The sequence below is a fragment of the Candoia aspera genome, chromosome 15 (assembly GCF_035149785.1).
Source record: "Candoia aspera isolate rCanAsp1 chromosome 15, rCanAsp1.hap2, whole genome shotgun sequence".
Taxonomy (NCBI): domain Eukaryota; kingdom Metazoa; phylum Chordata; class Lepidosauria; order Squamata; family Boidae; genus Candoia; species Candoia aspera.
Genome location: NC_086167.1, coordinates 16,027,453 through 16,055,160, shown reverse-complemented (window position 1 = coordinate 16,055,160; position 27,708 = coordinate 16,027,453). Strand labels below are relative to the sequence as shown.

The 27,708-nt window shown below is 52.4% G+C and overlaps 2 protein-coding genes across 2 annotated transcripts in view; both read right to left on the bottom strand.

Moving 5' to 3' along the window:
* Positions 1 to 27,708, bottom strand: part of PTPN11 (protein tyrosine phosphatase non-receptor type 11) — a 229,606-nt gene that overhangs the window by 156,086 nt on the left and 45,812 nt on the right. The gene's annotated exons all lie outside the window — the stretch shown is intronic.
* RPH3A (rabphilin 3A) lies at positions 1,070 to 24,254 on the bottom strand. The gene is made up of 18 exons (XM_063315464.1): positions 24,055 to 24,254; positions 18,406 to 18,549; positions 12,003 to 12,132; positions 11,510 to 11,596; positions 10,890 to 11,046; positions 10,058 to 10,099; positions 8,987 to 9,148; positions 7,941 to 8,033; positions 7,300 to 7,539; positions 5,655 to 5,734; positions 4,907 to 4,981; positions 4,646 to 4,755; positions 4,195 to 4,321; positions 3,733 to 3,789; positions 2,867 to 3,018; positions 2,078 to 2,159; positions 1,727 to 1,823; positions 1,070 to 1,376 (listed from the first exon to the last, which is right to left on the bottom strand). The coding sequence occupies exons 1-18, from the start codon at positions 24,129 to 24,131 to the stop codon at positions 1,246 to 1,248; spliced, it is 2,043 nt and encodes a 680-aa protein (XP_063171534.1). The 5' UTR covers positions 24,132 to 24,254; the 3' UTR covers positions 1,070 to 1,245.

Here is a 27,708-nt window from a genome sequence, read left to right as displayed (position 1 = left end):
GCCCCCCGTCTCCCCAGCCTCTTCGGGGAACAAGTCACCTCCTCGGCCTGCCCGGGGGCCTCTATTTATTTCCAAGGTTACGGATAAGATTGCTACTGTGTTCAGGGAGCAGGAGAAGAAATCAAAGCCAGGGATGCTCCCGGGAATGCTATGCCAAACGAGCCACGCTGGCTCTGCGGTTCAACGCAAGCGGCAGAGGAGGACGTGCCAACGCATCCACCTTCCCGTCCTTCAAGAAGCCACTTTGAAACAGAGGGATGCGCTGCTCCTAGTCCCGAAATGATAGGCACAAGGCCAAGGGAACGTTCCAGACCAGCCCTGCGGACACAGTCAGGTATCACCCAGCAGCACGCCCTCCCCAGTGTCCGGCAGGAAGAGGACTCCGGCCTGGCTCTGGACTGGCCCTCTAGTCCACTCAGTGGCCGAGCGCAGAGCTGCCTCCACGTTTCTTGTAGCCCAAGATACCGTTGTGGTGACCGGCTTTGCTGCGTCACTCGGGGAGGAAGCGTGGCGGCCTTAGAAGTCTCTGCGACCGCAGCATAAGGCAAAGCTGAAAACGCTCGGAGAAAGAATGGATCTCTTCCTTCTCTTGTCACGGGAACAGCGCTGGCTTTGAAAGGCTCACGCTGCCTCCAACAGGGCTGCCACCGGCTTTTCTTCTTTTAGTCCTCGAAGCAGCCAGGGGACCGCGGCCAGGCGTTTCCCTTAGCCCTGCTGAAAAGGGTTTCGGGCCCGCCACGCGCAGGAGAAACGGCAGTGTGGGGAAAGATTCGCATGTGGAGGTGGTGGAAGAGGAAGGAAGGAAGGGAGGGAGGAAGGGAGGGGAAAGAGGAAGGAAGGAAGGGAGGGAGGCGTTTCACGCGCACTTGGAGAACAGGTCGCTTTGGCTGATTGGGAGAAATCAAGGCAGGCACCAGAAAGGGCGGGGGAGACCCTTTAGCTGCCGAGAAGCAGAGCCAAACTTAGGGTGCTCCGTGCTGGGCTATTGCTTGAAAACCTCAGAGCACCCATTGTGGGAGGGAGGGACCGGTTACGATCACAGCAAAGCCGAGGGGGGGGGAGGGGAGAGATGACCCTGGGCTAAGAGGGGGGCGGGGGAAGAGCGCTGCTCCTGCGGGGGAGGGAACCGTGCACAGGGTTTCCAAGGAGCCAGAGGGGCACGGGTGGGTTGGAAGACGAGATGTGCTGGAGATCAACGGGGTGGCGGGTGGCGGGAGGGGGAGGAGGAGGAGGGGTGCAGCCCCCTTAATCACTGGCCACGTGGTTCTCGTTCTGTAAGGCGTGCCAACGTTCAATCTTCTTGTCCTTGTTTTTGAGACACTCGTACCAATGTTTCAAGCGTTCGCCTTTGGCGGTGATGCCCAGCTGGCAACTGCCTGCAGGAAAGAGAGAGAAAGGGTATGAAAGAGCGAAGAGCCACTGGCGAAGAGGGCAGGCAGCACCCGCTGCAAGAGGGACCGGCTGTGCATGGACTGGGTCGCCTCATGGCTGGCCCCCAGGTGGCCCCTCGTCCAGGCCTTCTGCCTGAGTGAGTTGGGTGAGAGGGACAATTGAAAAGACCCCTTGACGACAAAATCTAAAAATGAGGGCAAGTCCTTAAAGATATAATCCCACCAGCTGCCGCCCCCCCACTCCACAATACAGATGCACAGAATGAACAGCCTTCCTGTAATCCCACACTGAAACAAGCAAACAGACTCCCCCGGTTGCGTTCCCAGCCACTTACCAATGTAATCATTGGATTTCCCAATGTCGTAATCCCAGACAGATATATCCAGAGACTTCTTGGCCAGGTCACTGTGTTTAATATCATAGAAAAATTCCTGTCCAAAAGACAAGGGATCAAGAGGCGGAAAAGAACTTCCAGGAGCCAAACAACAACAACAACAACAAAGGGGGGGCTTTAAAAATATATTTTTAAACAATTTACACCACTGCCCATCTAAAAGCAGCGACGTGAGGCAGCAAACAGAAAAAGGGAAACAGGTTTTCTCTTTGTGAAGAGGCTGGCTGGGATGTCAAAGTCTGGAAAAACTTGGGCGGGATGCAAGAATCCCCGTCCGGGCTCCTGCCTCACCTCATTAAATTCCGGGTTCAGTGTCTTCTTCTTAATCTGTGTCTTCTGCTTGGCCTTTTTCCCCATGTCGGGTTTCAAGAAACTACGAAAGGAGAAGGATGAAAAGGACTTCTTTGGAGGACGAGTCGAAAGCAGAAAGGAACAAAGCAAAGCAAAATCAAGCCACAAGAAACCATGGGCAACGTGGGAAGGGGGCTTTGGAGGCCACAGACTGAGGGAAAAAATGTGTAAAGACCCTCAAGGAAAAGATCCATGGAATTAATGGTTCTCATGCCAATATTGGTGCCCACTGATGGATGACTACAACTCCCAGGAGCTCCAGAGAGCGTAACCGCGGATGGGAAGGATGGCGTGCGAGTCCAAGGCTTCCAGTGGAGGAGGCCACAGTCAGCAAAGATGGGTTCCCCAGGGAGGTGGCGAAGGGCACTTCCAGGAAGCAGGGCGAGGGGATGGCCTTCCCTGTTTCTACCGCTTCTGCCCCGCGATCGACTTCTTCTCGGTCCCCAAACAGTTTCTGTCCACTTTTGGAGCTTGGCTGGCACAGGGGCAGGACTGGCAGCAGGAACTGGGTTGGCCCCCAACCCAGATGCCTCCTCTGCAACGCCTGGACCCGTCCAGCATGGAACAGATTGCCCCTCTCTGCCCCCAGGCCAAGACTGCGAGCCCCCAATAAAAACGGTGTGCCTTTTCTGAGCTGGGTCGGAGAACCCTTTGAACGGCCGAGCTTCACCCAACTCGAGACCAAGGCGGGCTTTCCGCTCAGCAGCCAGGCAGCCCAAGGCGACCTACATTTTGACAAAGGGGTCCGAGTAGCCATTGGCGTCCATGGCCGCTAAGTGGACGCAGCGCACGATGCCGACGATCAGGCCCCCCTTCTGAGTGCTGTACATGAGCGAGACCAGGATCTTCCCTCGTTCCTCCACCTCTCCTCCTTGGTCCATCTGCGGAAAACAGAAAGTGGATGGGGGGGAAGTACTTGCACATTGGAGGAAACCCCCCACTTGCCAGCTCCACAGAAATCCTCCCCCCTCACCAGTGCTGGGGGCAGGGGAGATCCAGCCATTTAAGAGCCACTTCATGGAATGCCCTTCTTATGAAATCCTGCAAATGTGATGGCTGGCATCAGAGCCCCACTCAGCAACTCAGAGACAGGGGTAAACAGGCCAGTGGAGGAAGGCTGGCATGCAGCAAAGGATCCATCAGGCCACAGGGGGGCGCAGGGCACCAAGAAATTTAAGATGCCAGGAGAGACTTGAGACTCTCCATTTCTCCTAGTGAGTGAGCCCAGATTGCGCATTCACTTCACCCTCTTGCCTTTCCCAGGCCATGTTTAAAACTATGATGCTTATGCAACTGGAGAGTTGGGATCCCAGTCTCTAAAAAGTGGGATCTGCTGGCTTGAGGGGACGGGTGCCACCTGAGCAATGGACGGGGACAATATTTATGCCTGCGTTTTGTTTTTTCTCTGATCTCTGTCTAAATCCCACTGAACCCCACCTGTTCACCCCCAAAGGAACAGATGCTCCTCACACTTCCTGCCTCTTATGAAGGAGACCATTGTCCACAGTCGCTTACGCCGTAACAGAGCGCAAGACCTGTGGCTTTTTCCTGCAAAAATCAATAGGAACTCTCTGAAAAGCCAAACTGGATCTTACTTCGTCTTCGTATAACGCCATTCCTCGTGAGGAGCCGGTGGTTCCTGCACGCTTCATCTGGGAGGAGCAAAGGAGAATCAGCATCAGCCAGAGAGCAACTTTATTTTTATTTATTTATTCAGTTTATTCAACTTTGGGCTGCTTATAAGAGAGAACCTCCCAAACTCCGTATTTTCCATACCCCCAATTTGTTATTTTTTAATCAGGGCCTCAAAGTTGCTTTTTGTTTTTTTGCCTTTGACTGTACGGTTTTTATTCCTGTTCACTGCCCAAAGTTCCTCCTGGTAGATAGGCGGCCATGCACATTTGTTAAATAAATAAGTAAACGAACAAGCCAGCCACGTGTCCCTGTTCTCAGACTTCTCAGACCTCTCCCACCTCCGCCTCCCGCTTCCACCCATTCCTTGCACAAGACAAGACACGGACAGGACGTGCCAACCAACAGGGCTGAGATGGACGTACTGGGATGACTCTTTCTAGGCAAATGTTGAAGTTCTTCTTCTGGCTGGCTTTCAGCTTCTTCAGGGCCACCCTCGTCTCCCCAATGAACTCGTTGTGGCCAAATTTGTCTTCATCGCACACAGAGATCCTGAAAAGGGGAACCAAGAGTCAACACGCAGAATACAAACCCATCGTCTGCTGGCCCCTCAGGAGAACAGCTGTGCTGAGCTGGGATCTCGCTCCCCCCCCCAACCAGTGGGCAAACAGAGAGAGAAGGTCCTGTGGGTTCTGAAAACACTCAACCCAGTGTTCTTCTGGCTGGGGAATTCTGGGAGTTGAAGTCCACCCCTCTGAAAGTCGCCCCGTTTAAAAAACCCTGCTCTGACCGGCCTGCAGACCATTTGGTGGAGTCTGATTAGAGCTGGATCGATGCTGTGGAGTTAAAACTCAAAGCTCCCATCCTTCTACCCACCGTAAGGTCTTCCTCTGCATGTCCTCATCGGTGATGCCATGATACACCAGGGTTTCATTCCATACGGGGTTCCGTGTGTTCCTCAGCGTCTTGGTCCTCAGCTTGTTCGACTGGCAGAAACGGATGAAAATGAAAGCTGGCCTCTCTCTCTTGACTCCAGAACATGAACAGGTAAAACGTTCCCAGCACCCGGCCATCCCATTTAACGGGGACCGAACTGAGCTGTGCTGGGCCCTGAGAATCCCCAGATTACCCCGTTACCTTACTGGCCCCCGGCAACAGATGCAGCTTCACGTAGGGGTCCGCCAGCCCGTTGGAGTCCATTGGCTTCAAGCCCTGGGAGAAGAAGATCCTGCCGTCAGTAAACTTCTCAAACAGAAGAGGAGGAAGCAGGGATCGAATTATTTATTTATTTGCTCCCCTGCCACCAGTTCCCTCAGGCTCTAAGTCAGTCACACTCTAAACCAGGGTTTCTCAACCTCGGCCACTTTAAGACGTGTGGACTTCAACTCCCAGGATTCCCCAGCTAGCAGTCCGCACGTCTTAAAGTGGCCGAGGTTGAGAAACCCTGCTCCAAACATATAAAAAATACCCCAGGAAGCCCCAAACACCAACAAACTTTTAAAAATCAAAGAAATAAACACCGCCAAACACAAATGCCATGTGCCTGGACTCTGCCTCCCAATCACTGAACGTCCTCTTCCTGCGCAAGATGGAATAGCTACATCCAGGGTTTCCTGGATGAATGACAGCTGTCACGGGAGAAGCTAACGGGACGGACCCCGGGGCAGAACAACATGAACCTGTTTAACTGGAATGCTGTCCTACCTTTCTGCCACTGACTGACCCTCAAAATATAAACGAATAAAACGACAACATCACTAAACCCATGTTTTAAAATGCACCATGTCCCAACTGTCACATCTCCTTTGGATGCAAAGACTCTGCAGATCTCTGACTTGACCTCTGCCTCAAAGCCCGGGGCCTGATGGGGACAATGGAGACGTACCTTGGCCTTAATGATGGCGCACTGCAAAGAGCTGTTCTCCTGGTCATACAAGAGGCTGAAATCTAACGCCCCCAGGGTGGCTGCGAGAAAGGAGAGAAGGGTGAATTGGGTTCCCTGTTCAACCCAAAAGACACCCCAAGCAGTTTGGAAATATCAGCAGAGAGGAAAAGCCTGCCCTCAGCTTACATCATAAAAGGCAAGGCACGCAAGGAAAGAGGGAAGAGAAGGGCAGAAGAAAGCAGTCCTTGTTTTTAAGGCAACAGATCTTAGAATGTCATCAAGAGGCCACAGGGCATGCCCGTTTGTGAGGGCAGAGATGGGATGGGCACATGTGGGCAGCAGCTCATCAGCCCTAAGATTCATAGTTTGAGGCCACTCTGGGGAAGAAAGGGAAGAGGAGAAAGGTGAGGGTGAAGGAGCCCCTGGAATTGGGCTTAAGGGCAGAGGGGCCGAGTGAAAGAGGGTCTTGTCAGAAGATCCCGGGAAGAACCACATCTTTCGGTCAACTCCGAACAGGCTGCCTCTGCCTCTGAACTCCAGTGCTGAGCTTCCATCCCAAAGTCTCGCTTCGCAAAAGTGTTACAGGCTCCGGCAGCATAAGGAGGCCACTGGCTTCTGCCATCCCAAATGAATAATTCAAAACTTCCAGCACAAAGCAGGCTGTTTGGGAGGGAGGGGGGAAGGCTGTTCTCTTTCACAGATTAAGAGGATGAGAAATGGACTTGCTCAATCAGTGCCTCCCCCATTATTTATTCACCAGTTACGAAAAGCACTTTGTAGATCCCGGGAAGCCAACCTGGACCTCCAAGGATCACTGCCGTCAGCATCTAAAAAAGACCTTGTTTGTGGGCCAGGGTGAACTGAGCACAATTTTGGAATATAATAGCACTAATGGAGATGGAGAAGGGGGTACTGGGACCTCTGACTTGGTCACAAAACCAGGGAACCTCAGATTCTCAGGCCGAGCCACATTCGTGTCTGAAAAGTAAGCTACTGGTCCTCAAGGTTGCCAAGAGAAGCCTGGAAACGTGAGAACGGTGCTGGGTTAAAGCGAGGAAGGGATGGGGCTGAGAAGCAGCCAGGTGTTTTGGGTAGCAGCAAAGGGCGGAAGGACAAGTCAAGGCAGGTGAATCTGTCAGGTCGAAGGACTGCAAGGAAAATTGCCGTGCACTTTCACACAAATAAACATAAATGTTTTCTGGTGGATTTTACCCTTGCCTTTGTTCTCATGTGTAATTTTACTGAGGTACGTAACATTTCCTATGGAATTTTGCCTATTAATGGAACTTTTCCGGGGAGGTTTTTCTGGGGGTGGGGGGAGGAGGAGTTGCACTGAAATGCCACGCAAAACTCCTGCAGGAAGGCCTGCCCCCAGTCACAATTCAGCACTGGGTGAATTTGCACAATTCAGAGAAACCGACTTCTCCGCGGCTGCCCTGGGGGAGCCGACTGGGGAGAAAAGAGGAAGGGAGAAGGGCCAACTGAGGCCGATCAAATCTGCTCATTCCAGAGTCTGTGCCAGGTTCTCCCACCAGGGTCTGCCAACGGTTCCAGTCCCACCGGACTCCAGAGGCCTCCTGGCTTCTTGGGGATCCAGCCCCTGGGGAGGGAGGGCTGGGTGGGCTGAGCCAGGGACAGGACCTACTTGTCTCATCCGAATCGTAGCTGTTGGCCTCCTCCTCTTCCTCCTCTGGAGGAGGTGGGCGGGCGGGCACGGGGGCAGCAGGTGGAGCCACGGCTTGGCCGTAGGGAGCTGCCTGCCGTGGGAGCCGTTCTGCTCCTGCCATGGCTGTGGAGTACCCGGAACCAGCCCTCTCATCCCTGGGTGCTCCAGCTGGAACAGAGAAGCCGGGGTCCACCTGGGAGGGGCCCCCAGAAAGCGAGCCTGTGCAAGGAGAAACGAAAAGGCTGCAAGGAATTGCCAGAGAGCAGCTGGAGAACTAGACACCGACAGGAAGGATTTTCCTCGGAAGCCCGCCTGGGCGCCATCCACTCCCACGCCCCACGGTTTGAGACGGGCCACATCAGGAAAGGAACAGATCAGCAGAAGACTGGCCCGGACTCAGTGCTCCAGTTGCCTGCCACCATCGGGAGGCTTTTGGGGGGCATTTTTAAAAAAAACATTGCTCTAATCTTATCGGCGTTGAGCTTGCGAGACAGGCTGGGCTGAGGGCATGTGACTGGTCCAAAGCTGGGGACGGGCTTGAATCTCACAGCCCAGCTTCTCCACCCCTTCCCCACAGGGGCCATTCTGAGCGTGTCGCTGCCCCGGCCACAGTACTGGACCTTGTCCTGCCCCCTGGGCAGAGGGACTCTGGTGAGGAGGCAGAGCAGGGTTTCTTGCACCAGCCGCTTGGATCAAATTGGCTCGCTTGACCCCTAGGAAGGAGGAAGATGAAAGAGAGAATGTAACGGAGCAGATCCAGCTGGAAGGATCCTGCTGAATCTGCTAACGGCAGATCCACCAAGAAGAGGATGGAGGAGGTGAGGAAGGGCAGTTGAAAGATTCTCAGAGGCACTCTTTTCACTGCAGAGCTTGCCAGATTTTTATCTATCCATCCATCCATCCATCCATGCTGGGGAATTCTGGGAGTTGAAGTCCACACATCTAAGGTTGAGAAACACTGCTCCAGAAGTTAGCAACTCATAGTCGTTTTCCCATTAACCACAGCCCCTTGAGGTAGACCGGTCAGATGACCTTCATAACTGCATCAGTAGCTCAGCCAAGGCCATGCAAGCGAGGCAGGATTTGAACAGAGAACCTCCTGGCCCATGGCTACCTGCTGCTTGGGAAAAGTAGATCAAACCAGCCTTGTATAGTCATGCAGGGGCATCCGATCCCTCCTGGCAATAGGCGTTTAAACATTCGCTGTCCGGTGGTTCCTTCCATCGGGGGCTTGATTTCCCAAAGCTAAAAACCTGCCAACTTGGGTGCTCCTGGCCCTCTGGAGCTGAAAGAACCCCCACCGGGACCCCGCTTCTGTCTCAGCTGCCCATTGCTGGAGTTCATGAAGACAATGGACAAGGCCGGATCTCCCGGAAACCCTTCGCAAAATGAGGGCACCAGAAATGCAGGGCATACATTCCTTTTATGACTCGCCACCCCCCGATGGGGACGCCCACCCACCCAGTCAAGCCAGATGCCAGAATATGAGGTCACGCAGGGTTGCAACAGGGAGCCTCCCGTCCCAGCTTCCAAGAGATTTTTCATCATTTACTTCCTCGCCCTCTCTCAGCCTGGCTACACTCTGATGCCCACGGAACAGCTGGGCTTTCACACGGACGTGCATTCTTACACACACCCATTCGTCTTCCGTGGCCTGCCCCCTCACCTCCAGGCCTTCGGCCGACGTCACTTTCAGCAGGATGATTCTGGCTTGGCCGGGCCTCTCTGGGGTATTCGCTGCCACTCGGGGCCACCCTGGCCTCGGAAGCTTTGCGGTGAAGTGGAGGGAAGTTTCCCCGGTTGGAAGCTGATGTTCCCGGCTCAGCACCTGGGGGCACCACGAAAAAGAGAGAGAGAGAGAGAGAAATGAAACAGCTACAAAGCTCCATGTAGCCTTGCAGTTTTCTGCAGTTGCTCGCTTGACTCAGTGGGAGACAGGGACAACCAGGGGTGTGATGCATGTAAAACAGAGCAGGGCTCTGTGTAGTTGTGGCCACCATCTTGACTTTTCTGACCCCCCTCAAGGATACCACTACCCAGCCCTGGTGAAAACAATACAGACAAAACATTGGAGTGCAGAGGGAAGGACGCACCCTTACGGCCCCCCTCCTCCCGGCCCCTTTTTCCTAGGTCTTATCCCTGAGCAGTTGATCAGCGAGGAAGGAAGTAACAAATGTTTTGCAACGGATTCTGATTTTCATCCATCCCAGGCAAAGCCGAGGCTCTCCCCACCCGTCTGGGATGGAAAAGGGGGTTTTTCTTCTATTTTTTTCCCAAGGAAATGGAACCTTGGCTCTCTCTCCTCCCCCCCCCCGCCACCCCACAGTCCCCCATCTTGGCTGCCTGGATCAGCTGTTCCAGGGATCGGGCTAATGAGTGTTCTGACAGCGTCAATCAGCGAGCCAGCCTGGCGTTCCCGAGGGGCCTGGCAATTCCAGGCAATTGACAGCGTAATCCAGATTTTAATAATGGGACAATCACTCAAGATTAGCTCTTCCGGATGAGCAGCTGGCAACTGCAGCCTTGGTGAGGGGACACCCGAGGCCGGGCCAGGCTGCGGGCACTCCCTGGGCAACGGGACAGAGAGGATGCCCAGAGGCCGCAGAACCATTTGGGGAGGACAGGAGGGGGGGTTCAGGCTGGGACTCCCCAAAACCAGTCCAAAAACTGAATCCCCAGAAAGGTTCAGGGGTGAGGGACAGAAATCCCCCCCAGCAGGAAAGCGTCTGCTTCTTACCGCAAAGCTCTCGTTCAGCAGACGGAGCAGCTGCAGCTGGGTCTTGGGGAGAAAAAGGAGATCTGGTCACTGAGGCAGGAAATGGGCAGTTGATTATGGTTGCTCTCTCTTTTACTGTGTGGATTTATCCACCACTTCAGTCAAGGTGGCTCTAGGGGTGCCGAAAAGATGCTACAAAATAGAGGAGGGCGGAGACTGCCCTTGGAGCTCTTCTGCAACCAAGGCGTTATTATGGGATGCTGAAATCAGCTTCCAAGACCACGCTGGTATCTGAGCACCCCCCCACAAAAAAAAGCCAGTCTCAGGGGAAAGGTTACAGAGCTATTTGCCAGCCTCCCACTGGTGGCACTCAGCTTCACTGATGACCTTGTGGGGCTGATGGCTTTGTTTAGCTCATCGGGACAAAGCCGGGCCCCATTTCTCCCAAAAGGTCTTCTCCAGCCCAGAAAAGTGAAGGAGATTCAACACTGGGGCGGTTGGCTTCTGGCTGCATGCTCAGCCTCCTGCCCCTCGATCCAAAGCTCTCCCTGCGTGGCTAAAAAGGGACCCAGGCCCTTAAAAAAAGCCTGCGAGTTCAGAAGAGGGGAGCAGAGCAACTGCTTTGCCTGCCAAGGCTTGATGTGCCAGTGGCCGCCATGCCCACCTACCAACCATCCAGACCAGACCTCTTCCAAATAAGAATAATTTATCTTCCCTACGCTTTTCTTTCTTCCTTAAAGGCAGAGACTGTTTCTGGGGGGGAAGCACGAGATGTGGAGACGAGGCTGTGTGGCATGTGTTCCTGCCCATCGCGATCCGTCCAAACTCCTACGGCCAAACCACTGGGGCTCACCGGGGGTCTGCTGGCGAGAGGACGGTGCTGGCTCCTGCGCGAGCGCAGCCGGTCTGCCAGAGTCCGGCTGGGGCCTTTCCTTGCTGATGGGCATCGGCTGGGGGAGCGTTTGCTTGGGCAAGCCCTTGAAGAACCAGGCACCGGAGCGCTTCCACACCTGGAGAGCCGAGAGGAGAGGGAGGGATCTGCGGCACGCAAGGAGGAGTCCCAACGGAAGGGGTTCGATCAAGGCGGGGACGACCCTCAGCTTGTGCGGGCCAGTTCCGGGGCCCCAAAGGACTTTCCTACCCCTGGGTCCCTCCCCCCGGCTGCCCTTCAAATGTGGCTTTGCTAGGCTTTAATTCTTTTACAAAGCTTAAGTTCCTCGTAGGGTCTGCAAGGAGGTATTTTCCCTCTGGTCCCCCCCTCCAGGCCCCCCCCAGTTTAAGGGCAGCCTACGTCTTGGAAAGGGGTGCCCGCTGCTGGATTGGAGGAGGGAGACAGGAGGAAGGAGCAGGCTGTTCTCCGTAGCTCAGCTCCTGCTTCGCATCCCAAAGGGCACAGATTCCCAGCTTTCCCAAGAGGCAGAAAACTTGCACCTGGCTTAGCGGGGCCAAAGGCACGTAAGCCGCAAGACTGACCTCTCTCTGCTCGATGCACACCTTGCACAGCCAGATGGAGTGGGGGCGGTTGTTGGTGGTCTGGATGCCGCATTTGGTGCAAACATTCTGCGAGGGAACACAAAGATCCGAAGACTGCGGCTGTCCTGAATGAAGAGCCCCACCGCCCCATCCCCGCCCCAGGTTGCACTGGAAAAGGCCCTGGGTTCCCCTCACTGTGCGTCCAGATGAGAGTTTCACTGGTCCCGTGCGCGGCAAAGATGCCACCAGCCTCACTTTGCGCAGAGGCCGCCTCCCATTCAGTTCAGACTTAATTAAGAAGGTGGATTAAAAAAAAGTAAGTTTTGAAAAATGCAGGGGATGCAGGAAACAAGGGATCCTGCCGTCACACTGTCTGTCAAGAGCAGAGTCCCTGCGTGGAAGCTGGTGGCAGAAATAAGGCCCCTTTCGGTTCCCGGTGCAACCTGCGTAGGTGGGCAAGAAAGGCTGCGGCAGAGAGAGGGCCCCTGCTCACCTTTTTGCAGTCTTCACACACCACACAGGCGGAGCCCAGGTGACCCAGCTGTTCTCCGCACAAGATGCAGCGGTTCACTCCATCGCCCGCCATGTTGCGGCGCATGTCCTCCAGACGGTTCATGAGACGCCTAAACCGAGGGACACCGTGTGAGACCCACAGACCCCCAGGCCGAAGTTACGGCATCACCACTGTCTATTTGCAATGTTGTTTCTTCAATCTGTTCAATTGTGCCCAATTCTCGGAAACTGCCTGGACAGGTCCCTGCAGTTTTCTTGGCAAGGTTTTTCCAAAGTTGTTTGCCATTGCCTGCTTCCCGGGGCTGAGAGAGGGCAACTGGCCCAGGGTCACCCAGCTGGTTTTGTGCCTCAGGTGGGACTAGAACTCCCGGTCTCCTGGCTTCTAGCCTGGTGCCTTCACCACTAGAACAAACTGGCTCTCTATGTGCAAATTAGTAGTGGGCAGATGCTCCTGCCAGCCACTTCAAGGGGGCCATTTGGATGAACGGATGCCAGACGCTCCAAGACTAGCTGAGCTGGGGGAAACTAAAAGAGGGGCAGGCAGCAGATTCAGTTAGACAGAGAAAGGCCTTGACAGTGTTTTACAGAGTCCATCTGAGAAATTCGCAGCAGTGTTTGTCGATGCTGCCTGCTTAAGGCCTCAACAATCACAACCAGTGAGGAAGGCCAATTACTGCCTTCAGACGGCTCAGCTTAGGGGACGGACTTGCTGTTCTGTTATAGCAGCCAACCTCACGTCCCCGGTCAACCGGGCAAAGCATGCCCCCTCTTCAGCTGCACTGACCCCATTGCTCAGCAATGGGAATTCGGGGAGGGGGGGCGGGATAGACAGGAGGCCATGCTCAGCACCCCCTCCGCATGCAGGAAGGTTTGAATCCAGCCTGGGAGGCAGGCTGCCTAAAATCTGAGAGAGATAAAAATAGCACCTGCAATAAAAAAATAATGTATTATTTATTCTGTTCCAGGGGGAGGGAGCTGCCAGCTGCAGGGATTTTTCAGAACATCAGTCCCACAGGAAATTTCGTGCAGTGTGACCCAGATCTCACCAAACCAGCGCAGAGTTTTAGAGGCACCACTGTGAGGCAGGACGAGGGAGGGGCCCGACGCTTCTTTGGGATGGCAACCGATCTGGCCCATTTTCCAACTTCGTGAGTAACATAACCAATAAATCAGAGGGCCTCAAAACAGGTACCTGTTTTTGGGTTTTTTTGGTTTTTAATTAGCTTTATTGTATTCTTGCTGGTTAAGTTCTTTATAGTGTTGGTTACGATTAGAAAAAAAGCCCGAAGCAGGGATCAAATAGAAATTTGAAATGCAAATGTAATGATGCTAGCAAAATGCACAGTACAAGCAACTACTACCTCCCGCCTGTCCGCCCCACCTTCTGTGCATCCAGCTCCAGTGGTGGGTGTGTTTCTGCTGGGGGTGGGGGGAAAGGGAAAAGGGTCTAACTGTGCCCGTCCCTGATCAAATAAGCAGCCTTTCTCAGCCCTCTGTCCTAGACCCAGAGGTCAGTCCCAAATCGGCCCCCATATTTTGCAATTCAGCTATCTCTGCGAGAGTCAACAGGGCCAGGTGTGCTCCTACCCGTGAGCTGAGTGAGCATGAATGCATCCTTCTGTACCGCCCAGGCACAGCTGTTCCACAGATAACCTCCCTCACAGGGTTGTCGTGAGAATGAAAAAAGGCGGGGGGAATGTGTCGGGCTTCCCTCCTAGCAGCCTCGGCTGGAAAGTGGAGTATAAAAGTAATAAAGGTGTCCCCAAAGCCAGGGGTCTTCTGACTCCTCAGCAGCTGATCAACAAACGTTAAAAGATGCATGCTCGGTGCAAACTGGAAGCTGGGCTAGTCCAGCTTTCCTTAACACCCAGTGCCATCCAGACATGTTAGACTTCAACTCCCAGGATTCCTAAACACAATGGCTATTGGCTCCCATGTTGGCTAAGGATTCTGGGCATCCGGCACACCTGGAGGGCCAACCAGATACCTCCAGAGAGACTGGGACTTTCTCTAGCTGACCCTTTGCATGTTTTATGACACAGAAGGTGCAAGACACCACATCATCCCACAGCAAACTCATCCCAAAGCCTGCAGCGCTGGCCCACCAATGCTCACTGACTTCTCCAGTTTGCAAAATTTCCATGTTTAAATATTTATCAAACCTGCACAAAAGAAGGGAGGGGGAAAGGAGAAGAGAAAAATGAGAACAGCTGCAGAGGCCGAGTTGACAGGGCAAGACATGGGGAAGCAAGAGGACCACCCTACAGCAATACGTAGAAAGAAAGGGAAATGTTGAAGTGCAATCATCAAGGGGATTTAATTCACTTAAATACTTTTTTGCTTTGGTCTTGCTCACCTTTTGGCCCCAGCCCCAATGAGTTCAGCAAGGGTGGCTTGCAGCTCACCCAAATGGATTAGCAAGACCTCCCAGGAGCCAAGTTCACACAGCAACAAAGACCAGCAAATCTCAAGACAGAACGATGCTCCTCCAACCCCCAAATCAAATCAAATCTTGAAAAATGCTGCCAGAGCTTCCTTTCTCCTCCTCCAATGCAGACTGAGCCAAGCCAGACTTCACAAACCAGCCCGTGACTTTGAACCCAGCTAGGAGTCTTGCAAATCTCAGCTCAGCTTTGGCTTGTTTTGGTCCTGCGATCAACTGTGGTCACCCTGAGCTTTTCTCAAGGCTGGGATCTTTGGATCCAACTGCTAGGGATCCAGGAAAGTTGTGGAAGTCCAAACCACAAGAAAATCAAGCCACGCCCCTTAAAGCCCCCCCCCCCAGCTTCAGACTGCCAAAAGCCAGGCAACATCATCTGTTGTTTAGGCTGGCAGAGAAAGCGGCTCTTCGGCGTGTTGGTTGGCTGAGATATGGCATTTCAGACAAGCAATCTGGTTGACTGATCGCAGCAAGTGAGCTTGACTGAAGATGTTAGTATTTCTCCTGCCATCCTCTGCAAGCCATAATATTTATCCGGGGAGGGCACACATGTTCAGATTTGGCACCCACAACATGTTAAGCTGTGGTTTGCTTAGTTATGGTTTCTCAAGGAAGCCACAATTGACAAGCCATCACATAACATGTTCAGGCAAAACCAACGACAGGACGGCACACTCGGTGTGAAGCGGATAACAAGCCAGGCTGAGCTACCGCTGAAGAGTAAGGAAGGTTTTTAGACACTCCAATCCTCATTTTTTTAATAAATACGGTGAAGATGGTGGCTTAAGGTGGCAGCCCCAAGACCCATTTTTATGGGCCCCAGATAATTTGCTCCCCTTCTGTCTTTTCCCAGAGCTACCGCCCTTTGTTCCCTACTGCTCTTGTGGGAAAAAAAAGATGGGGACAAGAGGCACAAATTGGTAGCACTAACAGCCTCCACCCTGGATGCACTGGGTCACCTATGGGCCAGCTGGGTGTCTCTGATCAAGCCCACCCTTCCTTTCCAGAGGAAGAAAAACAAAACAAAACGGGGCTGTTTTCTCCAGCAAGTTAGCACCACAAACCTGGAGCCCTGGGGGTGACATTTTGGGCCAGGAAGGTTATTGCAGAGACTCAGTTTCGCTGCTGTCATTGCTCTAATAGCAAGGGGAAAAGCTGGCAAGAAGTGTGGGCCGTTTCCACAGAAAGCCCTCTTGTCTTTCAGTCCAGCTGCCCGTGTTGCTCCGTCTATTTGGGAAAGATGGAGGAGTCCACCCGGTCCTTTCCTTCCTCTCCTGAACCGGCTGCCTTTAGGGCTAGGTCTCTGGGTGACAAACAATTGTTAGCTCAGGAAACCATTTGGACGGAGTGGGGAGGCTGCCTTGTTTCCCGCAACTGAGGCTTTGCTCCCTTTCCTACCCAGAGGAAGATGAATATCAGCAGTTGGCTACAGAGGCAGAGCAACTCCATTCGATCCTGGCTGGGCGTGGGCTGTAGCCCTGCTGCAGAATTCAGCTTATCAGAAGGGCCACCTTCTGCTGGAGTGGGAAGACAAAAGCCAGATTCTGGCCCTTGCTGCTTCTGTTGAGCTGCCGTGAATACTGATGAAAGGTGGCACCAGCTTTTCAAACAGCCATGCACAAAACGAAGCTGCGGATGCTGCCCGATTTGGAAGCTCAAGGGGAGGGGAGAGACTCCCAGAAGCCAGGGGTTCTGGCTTTTCCGTAATTCTCCTCGCCCTTCCTCAGTGCAGCATAAAACAAAGGAATATGCAACGACAGCCAAGCGCCTTTATGCGGTCGACACTACACAATAGGAGACCCGGATGCTGGTGAACTGAGAATTTGATTTTGGTTGAATAGTTCAGGGTGGGAGAAAAACGCAGGCTTAAAACGCTCGTCCCTCCCTTCCCTCTGCCGAGGGACTGCCTGTTCTGGGTACTCTCTGTGTGCACCTGGTTGGCAAGGAACAATTCCTTCTCGCGACCTAGAGGGTTGCCATCCCAGTTTTTCATCCTTAACCTAAAAACTGCTGCCAGAGCTGGCCTTTCCTGCTCTTCCCCGCCCCCCCAGGAAGATTTACAAACCACCAGGGAGACCTTTTTGGCTACGGAAGACACAGAGGGGAACGCTTCAAATAAATGCAGTCACTAAGCTCCATCTGCTGCCGGGCCACCTGATCTGCCCTGTATTCTCACCCCTGCCCCAGAGCCAGAATATAATAATAACTGGACAACCTGTGACCTGCTGGGCCATCATTTCAGAGATATTGCCTTGCCAGATTCCTCAATGCCTTCAACAACGGCAGAGCTTCTAACGTACTGGAAAAGTTCTTTAAAAAATTCAGGGAGACATTCAGAGATGTATCTGCCTTGAAAGTGGCCCATGTTGAACTGTATAGCACAGTCAAACATCAGGAGTCGACCACAGGAGATGTTTTATGACTTTTTGTATTATGTCATAAAGTGTTTTATAAAATTTGCCAAATTTCTATTCCACAGGAGTCACGGGTCCCGGAATTTGGACACATTCTGTAAGTTAGCCCATTTGAGGCACCTTGGTTCAAAGAATGTTGCCCTACGATGCACCATTTCACCCAGTTAAAGGTTACAAAGTATCAAACAGACACAAGAGTTTTGGTACTATATAAATACCACCACCACCACCACAGGGTAGTCCTCATAAGCTTCCTGACCCAGCAGCACACTTCCAAGACCATTTGGAGCCCTGCATCTGTATTTCTAAGCAACTCTTTTGTCTGTCTCCTGGGGCAATGCAGCCAAGACGGAGAAAGGGAGGATCCTCAAGGCCAGCACTCACTGGCGCCCTCTTTCCCCTCCTGCCCAAGTCCTAGAGAACTTGAAAGGTCTTCTGCTACTTGCCCGGCCTGAGTTACCAACTTAAAGCAGGGCCCCAATACCAAATGTTGAGGTTCAATGTTCCTCAAAGGCAGCACCGTCCAATTTATGTGACACGACAAAGATGGGGAATGTCCCCTCCCGCCCCCGAAAAGCTGGGTCCACCCTCCCCTGCCACTTTGCATACGGCAGCTGCTATAAACAGCTTCCCGGGGAGAAACGGCTGCTTCTTGCCTTCTCCTGGTAAGAAATGGTGCAGTGCAGTAACTGCGAGGAAGTAAGTCAAGCGAACTGTTTCCTCCCTCCTGACGGGGCTGGTAAGTGAAGAGCAACAGGAATTAAGGGGGGGAGGAACCCTCTGGAAAGCCTTTCCAAGATTGCACAGCCATCATGGTTAAACCCACTAATGGGACCTTGTCCATGGCCTTTGCCTCTCCCTCCTTCTCTTCCCCCTCCTTTATTGCTGTTCCACCTGCACAAGATCCAACAACCGGGAAAGAAATGACAAAGCTGCACCAGAAACTACACCCCCCCCCGAGTACTGGTTCCTTTGAGGAGGGGGCTCCTGGCCTGGGTGGGGTTGGAGACAGAAGGGCCCTAAGGAATGCCAAACCAGTCAGATTTCCTTGCCACGTGCCAAGAGTTTGGAATCCCTTGGGGTGCCCACCCTGTCCTGTGTTGCTCTTCAGCGCCACCTCTGGTGGACAGGGGCACCTCCCTGTTCTGCAGGGGGCAAGGGGTCTGCTAGGGGAGCTGATCACATTCCCCCAGCCCTATAAAGGAGGTGCCCACCACCACTGGGCACTCTCCAGAGCAGTGTTTCTCAACCTCGGCCACTTTAAACTGGGTGGACGTCAGCTCCCAGAATTCTGGGAGCTGACGTCCACCCAGCTTAAAGTGGCCGAGGTTGAGAAACACTGCTCCAGAGGAACTAGACTACAATTCCCATCATTCTCAGAGCATCATTGCTACATTAATGAATCATGATCGAACTCCGAATTAAAATACACTTGCCTACTTCGACAAATTTTGTTGGGGCTTTTCTTCTCCTTTTTCCCCCTTTTCTGAGATCTAGACAGAAGCGTGAATTCGTCTCTCTTTCCTCACCTGATCCGCTCCTGCTCCATCTCCTCCATCTTCTCGGCTCTCGCGATGACACGGTTGATGATCTCCTTCTCCTCGTCAGTCAGCTCTTCGCCCTTCCGTCCATGTTCCGGCTGCTTTCCGTGGGCCGAGTGACTGTCAGGAGCTCTGGAAAAAGCCCAAAGAGACCCAAAACTAACATGGAAAGAGCTGTGTGAGTGCCTCTCCATCTCCTTAAAGTGTCTGAAAACGGGCTCCATCCAGATGAGAGAAGTCCTACTTCCACTGCGCTGTTTCCAAAGAAAAAGTCCATTCATCCTCAGAGCTGTTACCATTATTATTCCTTAAAGAAAAGCTTAACGAGACCAAGAGGTATTTGGGCATCCTCTTGTTATGTCAAGTTGGGATCCTCAGGCAGATAAGGACGACTCAAAGGAACCTACCTGGCGTATTCCTGCATGAGTCTGTTCCAGGCCAGGCCGCTCCAATAGCAGATCAATTCAGAGACCTTTGTACGTAGTCGAGGCACATACTAACTCACTCTTGGTCTAGGAGACTCATTCAGATCTGCAGCAGACAGCCTCTTACTTATCCATCACCCTCATGTTCAGGACCTTTGACCACTTCCTGCTGAGCAAACGTTCAGTGGCCAATTCAGACTTGCTGTGTCGTACTGATGGCCTTTAATTATCTGGTTTTCCACAGGGGTCGAAAGACTTTGGTGGCCTTCAGACCCTGCCATTTTCTTTCCCCCACTCCCCACCCCACTTTCCCAAGCTTTTCTGTCGCCCTTTAGGTCTTCAGATCTCTCTCTCCTTGTTTCTTCCACTGAGAAATTCTGAGCAACTCTCTTCTCCTGGAGCTGCTAAACCAGCCTTTCTCAACCTCAGCAACTTTAAGCTGGGTGGACTTCAACTCCCAGAATTCCCCAGCCAGAGTTGAAGCCCACACAGCTTTAAGTTGCTGAGGTTGAGAAGCACTGTGCTAAACTGAGGGTGCCATCATTTGATAACCACCTTTAGCTCACTGGCCATTAAAAGCGATTCCCATTAAAAAAAATAATTGGTATAAACAGCCCAAAGCTATACAGATTCAAGCAGCATCAAAAGTATTTCTTTGCTTTTACTTTTGGGTCTGGCTTGTTATTCAATTCAATTTTGTTTAAAAAGGGGTTAAAATCATACCCAAACCCCAAGAGCAGATCATGGTTATGCCATAAACGAGACTGCAGGAGGAACAAATGGGGGGGGGTCGTCTTTCTCTAAGGCCCACTGTAACTAGGGGGAAAGACCGTCGCATAAAGAGGAGTCTACGCTGGCAATGCCAAGTCTCGAAAGGCCAGGCAATGTGGCACTGTCAAGAGGGTGATCCTATTGATGGTCACTGCCAAGCGGGTCCTTACATGATAAAGCTCTCAGACGTGCTTTCGCTGTCAGCACTTATAAACCGAATTTGTAAGGGGCCTTCAGTGTCAGTACACGTGAACAGAATTTAGCTGAGCAGCCTGCAGGATGCTCCCGTCACTCCTTCAGAAGAAGAGAGGTTTCCCAGTTGGTGGCCCGCTTTCAACAGCCTGGCCGAGGCATTTCCCATTTGCTACAGCAGCTCCCAGGACCGGTACATGGGGCGTGTTGCGAGAGTTCGCCCTTGAGGATCCCCCGCGGGACACGACCTTCCGGAACAGGGATTGTTCAAAGGATCCAGCCCTGGCACTTGCGGTATCCGTCAGGCTGAAGATGCTGCCACCAGGCTGGGGCTCCAGAAAGTGTCAGCCGTTGAAGGGAACCTCTGTAGCTCAGGGTTGAACTATGGAGTCCTCGGTGCTCCCTGACCTTGGTGGTTTTCTTGCAGATGTTCAGCGCTTCAGCACCAAAGATGTTGCCTGGTCGGGCAATGAAACATCTGCAAGAAAACCACCAAGCTCAGGGAGCACCCAGGACTCCGCAGGAAACGTCGCTTGGGTTCGCCAAGGGAGAGCACCTGGAACGGCAAAGTGGAAAATAACTGTTGTGGCTCCAAAGCCTGCTCCTTTAATAATCTGTTTGTCCTCTTAGAAGAATAAGCCAGCATTTTTGGCCCACGTTGTTGTATGAATCAGTCTGCTTCATTTCCTGATGATGGCAGGCTATATTTTGCTAAATATAAAAGGGATCCGTGCAGTGGCCCAGCCTCTCCTAGGGGATACAGAAAATGAGCTTGCTGCAATTAAAGTGAATCAGAACCAGATTTTGGGGGGGGGGGCTAAGGAAGAATGCAATTTCAGGTTTGATGGGAGAGACCTTGTAGGCAATTGCTCCCTTCTGAAAATGCCATAAACTGAATAAAATGCAGGAGCTAAAGTCTAGTCATAAAACTATTGGGGGTGCTCAGGTTTCACAAAACTTATCTTGGCCAGAGATCAGTAATGCCAAATACGTTCTAGTCATGTGTTTCTAGCTTAGTTAATGGCATGGTTTTCTTTGCGGACGCAGCAAGTAGGCTTCTTCCAGTTCTCCAGCTGAACCTTGACTGGGCGAGATTCTCTTCCACGGGGCTCAGTCAAGGTGGCTGACAATGATTAGCCCCAGGTGAAGTCGACATCACTTAAAGGCAAACAGGAAGAAGAGGAAGAGGGAGGGAGAGATCTACAGATTAGCCTACCAAAACTAGACAAAAAGAAGAGATTTTGGGTATGGGCAAAGTTGGTAGAGAAGGAGATGGCCCTTGTGGTATCCTGCACCTAAGCCTTTCAGGCCTTCAAAGGTCTGTTTCTGGGCTCTGCCATGAGAACCAGTTTACTGATGAACTGGTCAATGAACCTCTCTCTCCTAGAGAGGCCAGTATATTAGGTTCATCAATAAACTGGTTCTCATGGCAGAGCCCAGAAACAGCCCGGTGATCTTGTCCAAAAACATACTTGCCTGAAAATAAGGACACGAACTCTACTTCTGCTCATTGTTCAGCCCCGGAAGAGGAGCAGAAGGTTGGCAATGGTGGCTTTCATCCCGCAGAGGATTTCAGTGCAGCGACATCCCGGCAACCTGGATCGAACCTGGCCGTGAAATGCTTTGGTCGCCTCGGGGGAGGGAGGGAGGGAGGGGGAGGAGATTCAACCCAGCAAAGCAACTGTTGGCCACTGTTACATTAAAACACCCCCCTCCAAAGGCTGTTACTATCCCCAGAGGACCTGGAAGATGGAGGTCGGCCAGGCCACGTGGGCAGGAACATTTTCACGTTAATTCCCTTAAAGCTTTCACCCCACTAGAAAGCCAATTTGGGGAGAATGGAGATTCCAGGCATCCACAAAAAAAAAAAAAAAGATCTCAGAGTGCCTATTCTGGTACTTCATCTTGGAACCCAGGCCAGCTGTCTGAGGTTGGTTGTTCTCTCCCTTCCTCTTTTCGGTTTGGCCAATGTCCACGCTGCATGAGGAGGAAATGTGGGGCAGCAAAGAGCCAATTTCCAACATTGATCTGAAGTTAGCAAGCCAGGCCTTGGCTGCAGGGAGAAATCCATTACATCACAGTCCATGGAGAATCGTGACTTTTTTCCCTGTCTTTCTCAGGGCTACCGAAACCCAACCCACATCACTGAGTGAGCTTTGTGGTAAGCAAAATTCCATCTGATATTGCCTCTCTTCTTCTGATGAATGAATCCTCTTCAGAAAAACAGCAATATACAGTAGACTGCTGAGATCCCCGCTCATCACGAAAGCCACCCAGCAACCAGAGCGAGGTTGCTTGGAGAACCTCAACAACCTGGGGCCTGAACTCTGAATGGACTTCCTCCAGAGGGATCAGCCCAGCTCATCTTGATCTGAGATCTTCCCAGGTACATCCAAGTTAAATGAACCACACTCAAATAGCCATTTAACACTGGTACAACAGCCCTGGGGGCATTCCAAAATGAGGGACCTACACATCATGAAATCTCCACACACATGGAGGCCACTTGCTTGGAGAAGTTTTTGTTAGAATCATAGAGGTTTTCACAATACCAAAGAGCGTGGGATGGAACCTCCAAAGAACCACGCCAACCCCTCCGCGGTAACATTCCACATCAGGGCTGGAAAGTCCTTCGGAAAAAGAATCTGTCCCTACCACATTCATGAGGTTTTGGGGCTTCTGGACCAAGCTCATCCGGCTGATGGACTCCGGCTGGGAGCGTTTGCCACCTGAGGAAAGCGGCTGAGAAGCTACGCAGCTGGATCAAGAACAAAGAGGGCACTTAAGGGAGAGCACATCGACAGGGCTGATTGTTCTCCCTGACACTCAAAGCCACTGATGGAGGTGGGCTTTCAGAAGAACTTCTTTCTGTTTCCTGGCCAGCCCAGTCTTTTCAGGGAAAATCCAGGCCGAGTCCCTGCAGGGCGCCAGAGGGCTCGAAGTTAGAAAGCCTCTGCTCCAGATCTTAAAAAAGAGTGAGAAATCGATTCCTTAAAAGAAGAAAGGAGAACTAGTTTTGTGAAGGCATCATGGTGTGGATGCGCTTGAAGGACGCTACAGAAATGGCGCCAGAAGGGGCAGAGGAAGACAGAAGCCAAGCCAAGCCTCCTCTTCCGAAGGGCTTTGCAAAGAAGGCCAATCAACATCTGAATTGCAAATCCAGCTCAATCCATGCCAAAGAGGCAGGCAAGCTCTCTCTTTCAAGCATCGGTGAGCTACATCTCTGCCGAAACAGACAGGTAGCATTAAACCTGCCTCTTCTTTTCACAGGAAGCGTTTCTTAGCTGCATCCATGGCGTGCCAAGATTCGTGAGCCACGTCAAGACACACACAGGGCCGTGGCCAGAGGAGCACAAGTCCTTCTGTGCTGTGCGCCCCCCCCCCCCCCGTGATCTGCAAGCCATTTAAACCCTAATGAACTCCCTCCAGTCCTGCTTCTTCCTTCTCTCCAGGCCATTAGCAGCAAGGTGGTTGATAAGGGGCAAAGGGTTCTTGTGCGGAGAAAGAGATGCATACATTATTCAAATCCGTTGAATTGAATTCAGGCACTAAACTGAGGACGAGGCCAGACAGAACAGCAGCGTCACAGCGGAGGGGGACAGGCGGAATTCAATTACGACAGGCAAAACTGGTCACCAAGATGCAGGGGTCAACACGGAGGAGGTTCTGACTAATGCTGCGGACATCCCCCGGTCTCGGCCAAGACGCAAGAGACGGTCTCAGGGTTCAGACACCTCCTAAGTGGATCTCGGAATCGGCAAGGAGAAGGAGAAGATGTCAGAGGGGACTGAAAAGAGCCCCTGAATTCCCTGGCCGACAGTCCAAATCCTGGGGCGGCGAGGGGTCCTTGAGGCCATCAAGTTCAACCTTCTGCTCAGGGCAGGAATCCAATCAGAGCACCTAGAGAGAGGCCCCTCTACTCCTTCCTTGGAAACCTCCAGTGTAGGGGAGCCCACCAGCTCTACGGCACCATGGCCCCAAGCTCCTTCTAGGGAACAGAGGTGACTACATATTCTATGCCTGGGAAGGGCAAAAATGCTCGTTACGTCGCATCATAACCACAGTATACTTTTGACTGTGTGTGCTGTGCGGACCCAACCAGCGGTTTGCAAACTGTGGTGAGCACATCCTGTGGAGCTGCCAGCCAAGACTAATTCAGTAAACCATGGTTATACAAACCAAGGCTTAGTGTGGCATGCACACCCAGCTGCAAAGGGAACTTGATGGATAGATCCTAGAGTCTCCTCACCTGCTCTGAAGAGCCATTGGCCGATCGTTCTGATATCCCCACTGACCGGTGCTGCTGCCGACTGCCGTGTCCGTCATGGCCAAGGTCAGGTGTGCCTGGAAAACAGAAGACGACTTGCAAGTTTGCAGTGGGAGGAGGTGCCAATAAAAAGTTGGCAACTGTAGGAAAGGGGCATACCAGGGGGAGCTCTCTGGGTCTCTCCACCAAGACAGTGTTTCTCAACCTTAGCAACTTTAAGATGTGTGGACTTCAACTCCCAGAATTCCCTAGCCAACCAGGCTGGCTGAGGAATTCTGGGAGTTGAAGTCCACATATCTTAAAGTTGCTACCTTTGAGAAACACTGATCCAGGACATCTACAGCCATGACATCCTTCCAATGCTCTCCTTACGGGGCACCCAAACACCACAGTGAACAATGTAGAAACATCCCTGGTGCTATTAAGGCCAGGCTGTAAATCATCCCTAGCTGGAACGCAAAGGCCATTACACGGGCCAACCGAAACTAGTTCTGCCTGCAGGTGCTTGGAGGACACCAAGTCATGGCAAGGAGAAAGAGGTTCCCGGTAGAGTGCTCTTGCAAATGGATTCCTGCTGTGCGCCACCTTGCTTGCAATGGGAAACCAGCCAGCAGCATGGCATGTTAGCAAGCCAACCACAAGGGCTGGAACAGGCATCAGGGTGGATAGACAGAAGAGCCAGCTTGCTCTCTGCTTTCTTCAATCATTCCCCCGTTGTGATGCCTCAGCAAAACTTGGACAATCTTTTTGCAGTGCCCCAATTGTTAATCTTCTAAATGGCTCGAAACATGCCTCCCTTCGAAGTCATTTTTCTTTGGCCCACACGTCACTGAAGCTGGCAGCCGTAAAGCCCTGTTCACCCAGCTTCTACATTATCTCCCCTGGCCCGAATTACAAACAGAAGCCCTTGGGGATACACAGCGATTTGTGCCTTTGCGGGATTTTCGCACCTGGGTGCTGCCCAAAAGCACCCTGCATGCTGCCGATGTCCACATAAAGTGCCATTGACCCATCTATGCCCATGAAATAGGACAGACCGCCTCTGCTAACCTGAGGCTCTCCAGAAACTACAGTTCTCATCATCTCCACCCAGGCCTTCCCTGCCGACACAGCACTCCTACAAAGCCTAAGTCTGCTCCTACAAGGGAGGAAGAAATAACCAGTAATATGACTGACCCACCAGGGGAGGGAAAATTTTAGCCACCCTCCAAAGAAAGCTACAGAAAACCACTTCAAGACGACGACTACCTGGGCCTGCCCGTGAAGTCAAGCAGAACTTCACCTCTGCCCTAACCAACTTTCCAACTGGCTAGCTAACATCCCTGCGGAGAACCAGCTGGGCAGCCAGACTAAGAAGGCAGACCTGTTTCTAGGTTTTGCGCCCTCCCCACCCACTTTGCTGCTTAGCCGAACTCCATTAATAGACTCTTGGCTGGCTGAAGATCATCTGGAAAAGCTGCCAAGTTTCCTCTAAGTAACTCATTCCAGGCCTGCGGGAAAGCAGCAGAGCTGGGAAGAGATCTTATTGGCCTCTGGCTGCCCCCCACCCAATTCCTTGAGAGGGGAGGAAAGATGCTCATCCTGCTTTCCATAGAAGAAAAGCTGCCTTGGTCCATCGGGGGGGGGTACTCCCCATTTGAGCAGGTTACTGGGAACTGCCTTCCACAAAGTGGGTGGGGCCAGGACGAAAGGAAAAAAAAAAAGCACAATTTCGTTGAAATGTCATTGCAATTACACTGATGGGACTCTATACAGTTGACTCGACTGCTGGCCATGGACTTAGTATTGGTTGCATTCGAAGTTATAACAGGACGGCAGCGTTGGGAGGGGCTTCAGAAAGGAGTCCAGGGACTGAGATGTGCATTTCTGCAATGCAGGGAGGGAAGTTGGCGTCCAGGATCAATTTGGAAGAGTTTGGATTAGAGAAACAGCCAGCCCTTTGCCTCTAAGTTTTATACAGCTTTCCCCTGGCATCCATCGAAGCCGAGCGAGAGGCAGAAACTGCGCTGAAGTCGGGCAAAGGAGCAGAGTGCTCCGAACATGGATGCAGTTCCAGGCAGATGCTCCAGAGCAGACAGGAAAGCAGGGGCCGCTTTGTTCAGCTCCTGTGGCTCTGCAATGCAGCTCTCTTTGATATCGAACAGGGCGGCCGATGAGGTGCCCACTGCCAAGAATGAGGCACAGCCTGGCTTTCTGTTCTGTCCTCCTTTACCCGGTTCTCTTAAAAAGGGAGGGGAGGGAAAAACGGACCGACAAACTTAAAGGTACTATTCATCTCACTCAAGAAAGGACTGGAAGGGAGAGGTGAACGGAAAGGAGAATAGGAAGACAGAGATGGGGGAAATAAATCGCTGGAGTATGCTGCCTGGCGTTTCCCAAGCAGCATTTCAGAATTAACGGTGGGGTCGTCCTTTCCTTGTTAAAAGAGAGAAACGGAGATCTAGAGGTCGGCCGTATACACGTTTATCGGCATAACACAAGAGCTGGGGAGGCAAGAGGTGGCCCCGCACAGCTTGCATCTTCTTCTCCAACTATGTGCAAACCACCAAAGTCCTCTTCTTCTGCCAGTAACTACCAGCTTTCAAGGCCATTTTAAACATGCAGCCATCGATTCTTCTCAAGCTGGAAGCAACCTGCAAATTCTTCTCTTTCCACAGCTCTCCTCAGGGCAATTTGCAGAGGAGGACATATTCCGAGCCACCAGCCCCTCCACAGCGGCTCCCTCTTAAACACTTTTATTCTCTTGGATGCAAGAGAACCCAACCGCTGTCCTAAAAACACCCCGCAGCTCCCCATTAGCCATTTCGTAAGCTGTTGTCTCACACGTCCTTCTCCAAACCACATTCTTTAAGGCACCCCTCTTTCAATGGTGCTGCCGCTTTGCTATCTGGGTCTTACATCCCAATTAAAACTGGCTTGGCAAAGCCCCCACCCCCCTTGCAGGATGCACTTGCTGACCAGGAACACTGGAAGAGAAACACTGAGTTAATTGCACTCTAAATAACGCCCAATTCGCCAGAGAACTGGCTTGGGATACAGCTGGCATATCAATTACTTTCTTTCCCAACTCATCACTTAACTCCCCCCAGCTCATCCCAAAGTCCACAATGGTTCCTTCTGCCCCCACCACAAAGAAAAATGACAGAGGGCCACAGCTCAGCTGCAGCACTTCAGTGGCAAAGGAAAAGTCTTGTGTGTTCCCTTCTTCTGCCCTCACCAAGGAGCCCGTTTATTCAGATGGGTAATGAATGCAAGACAAAGGGAAGGGGCGCAGGATGTCCAGGCAATTTTGTTAGCTGTCAAGGTACAGATTGGCCTCTGTTCTCCCTGAAACATGGGAATGGACTTGGAGAGGTGGGCTAGCAAGGAAATTGTGGCCACACTGCTGCGTAAGAGCAGAGGGTAAGGCCAGAACAAGGATGCCAGTGATCCCCGATGGCTGAGGAGAGGGGAGCTGTCCAAGGTAGCCGTGGCACAGCATCTGCAATCAATGGTGGCTCCTTTCACGCCTCCCCTGTGCCCTGGGCCTCTTGGAGTGCACGCTGTCCCCACCCTCTCCCAAAGAGCCCCTTCCCCTCCAACACCCATTTGCATTCTGGCTGGCTGCCCCCCCCCGCCCCGCTGCCAGTCCACCCT

Excerpts from the sequence above, each read along its gene's own strand:
- RPH3A (XM_063315464.1), bottom strand. The coding sequence starts at position 24,131 with ATGACGGACACGGCAGTCGGCAGCAGCACCGGTCAGTGGGGATATCAG. Across the intron at positions 8,034-8,986 it reads CGTCGGCCGAAGGCCTGGAG|GGGTCAAGCGAGCCAATTTG; the intron begins GTGAGGGGGCAG and ends CCTCCTTCCTAG. Across the intron at positions 7,540-7,940 it reads TGCCCAGGGGGCAGGACAAG|GCTCGCTTTCTGGGGGCCCC; the intron begins GTCCAGTACTGT and ends CTCCTTGCACAG.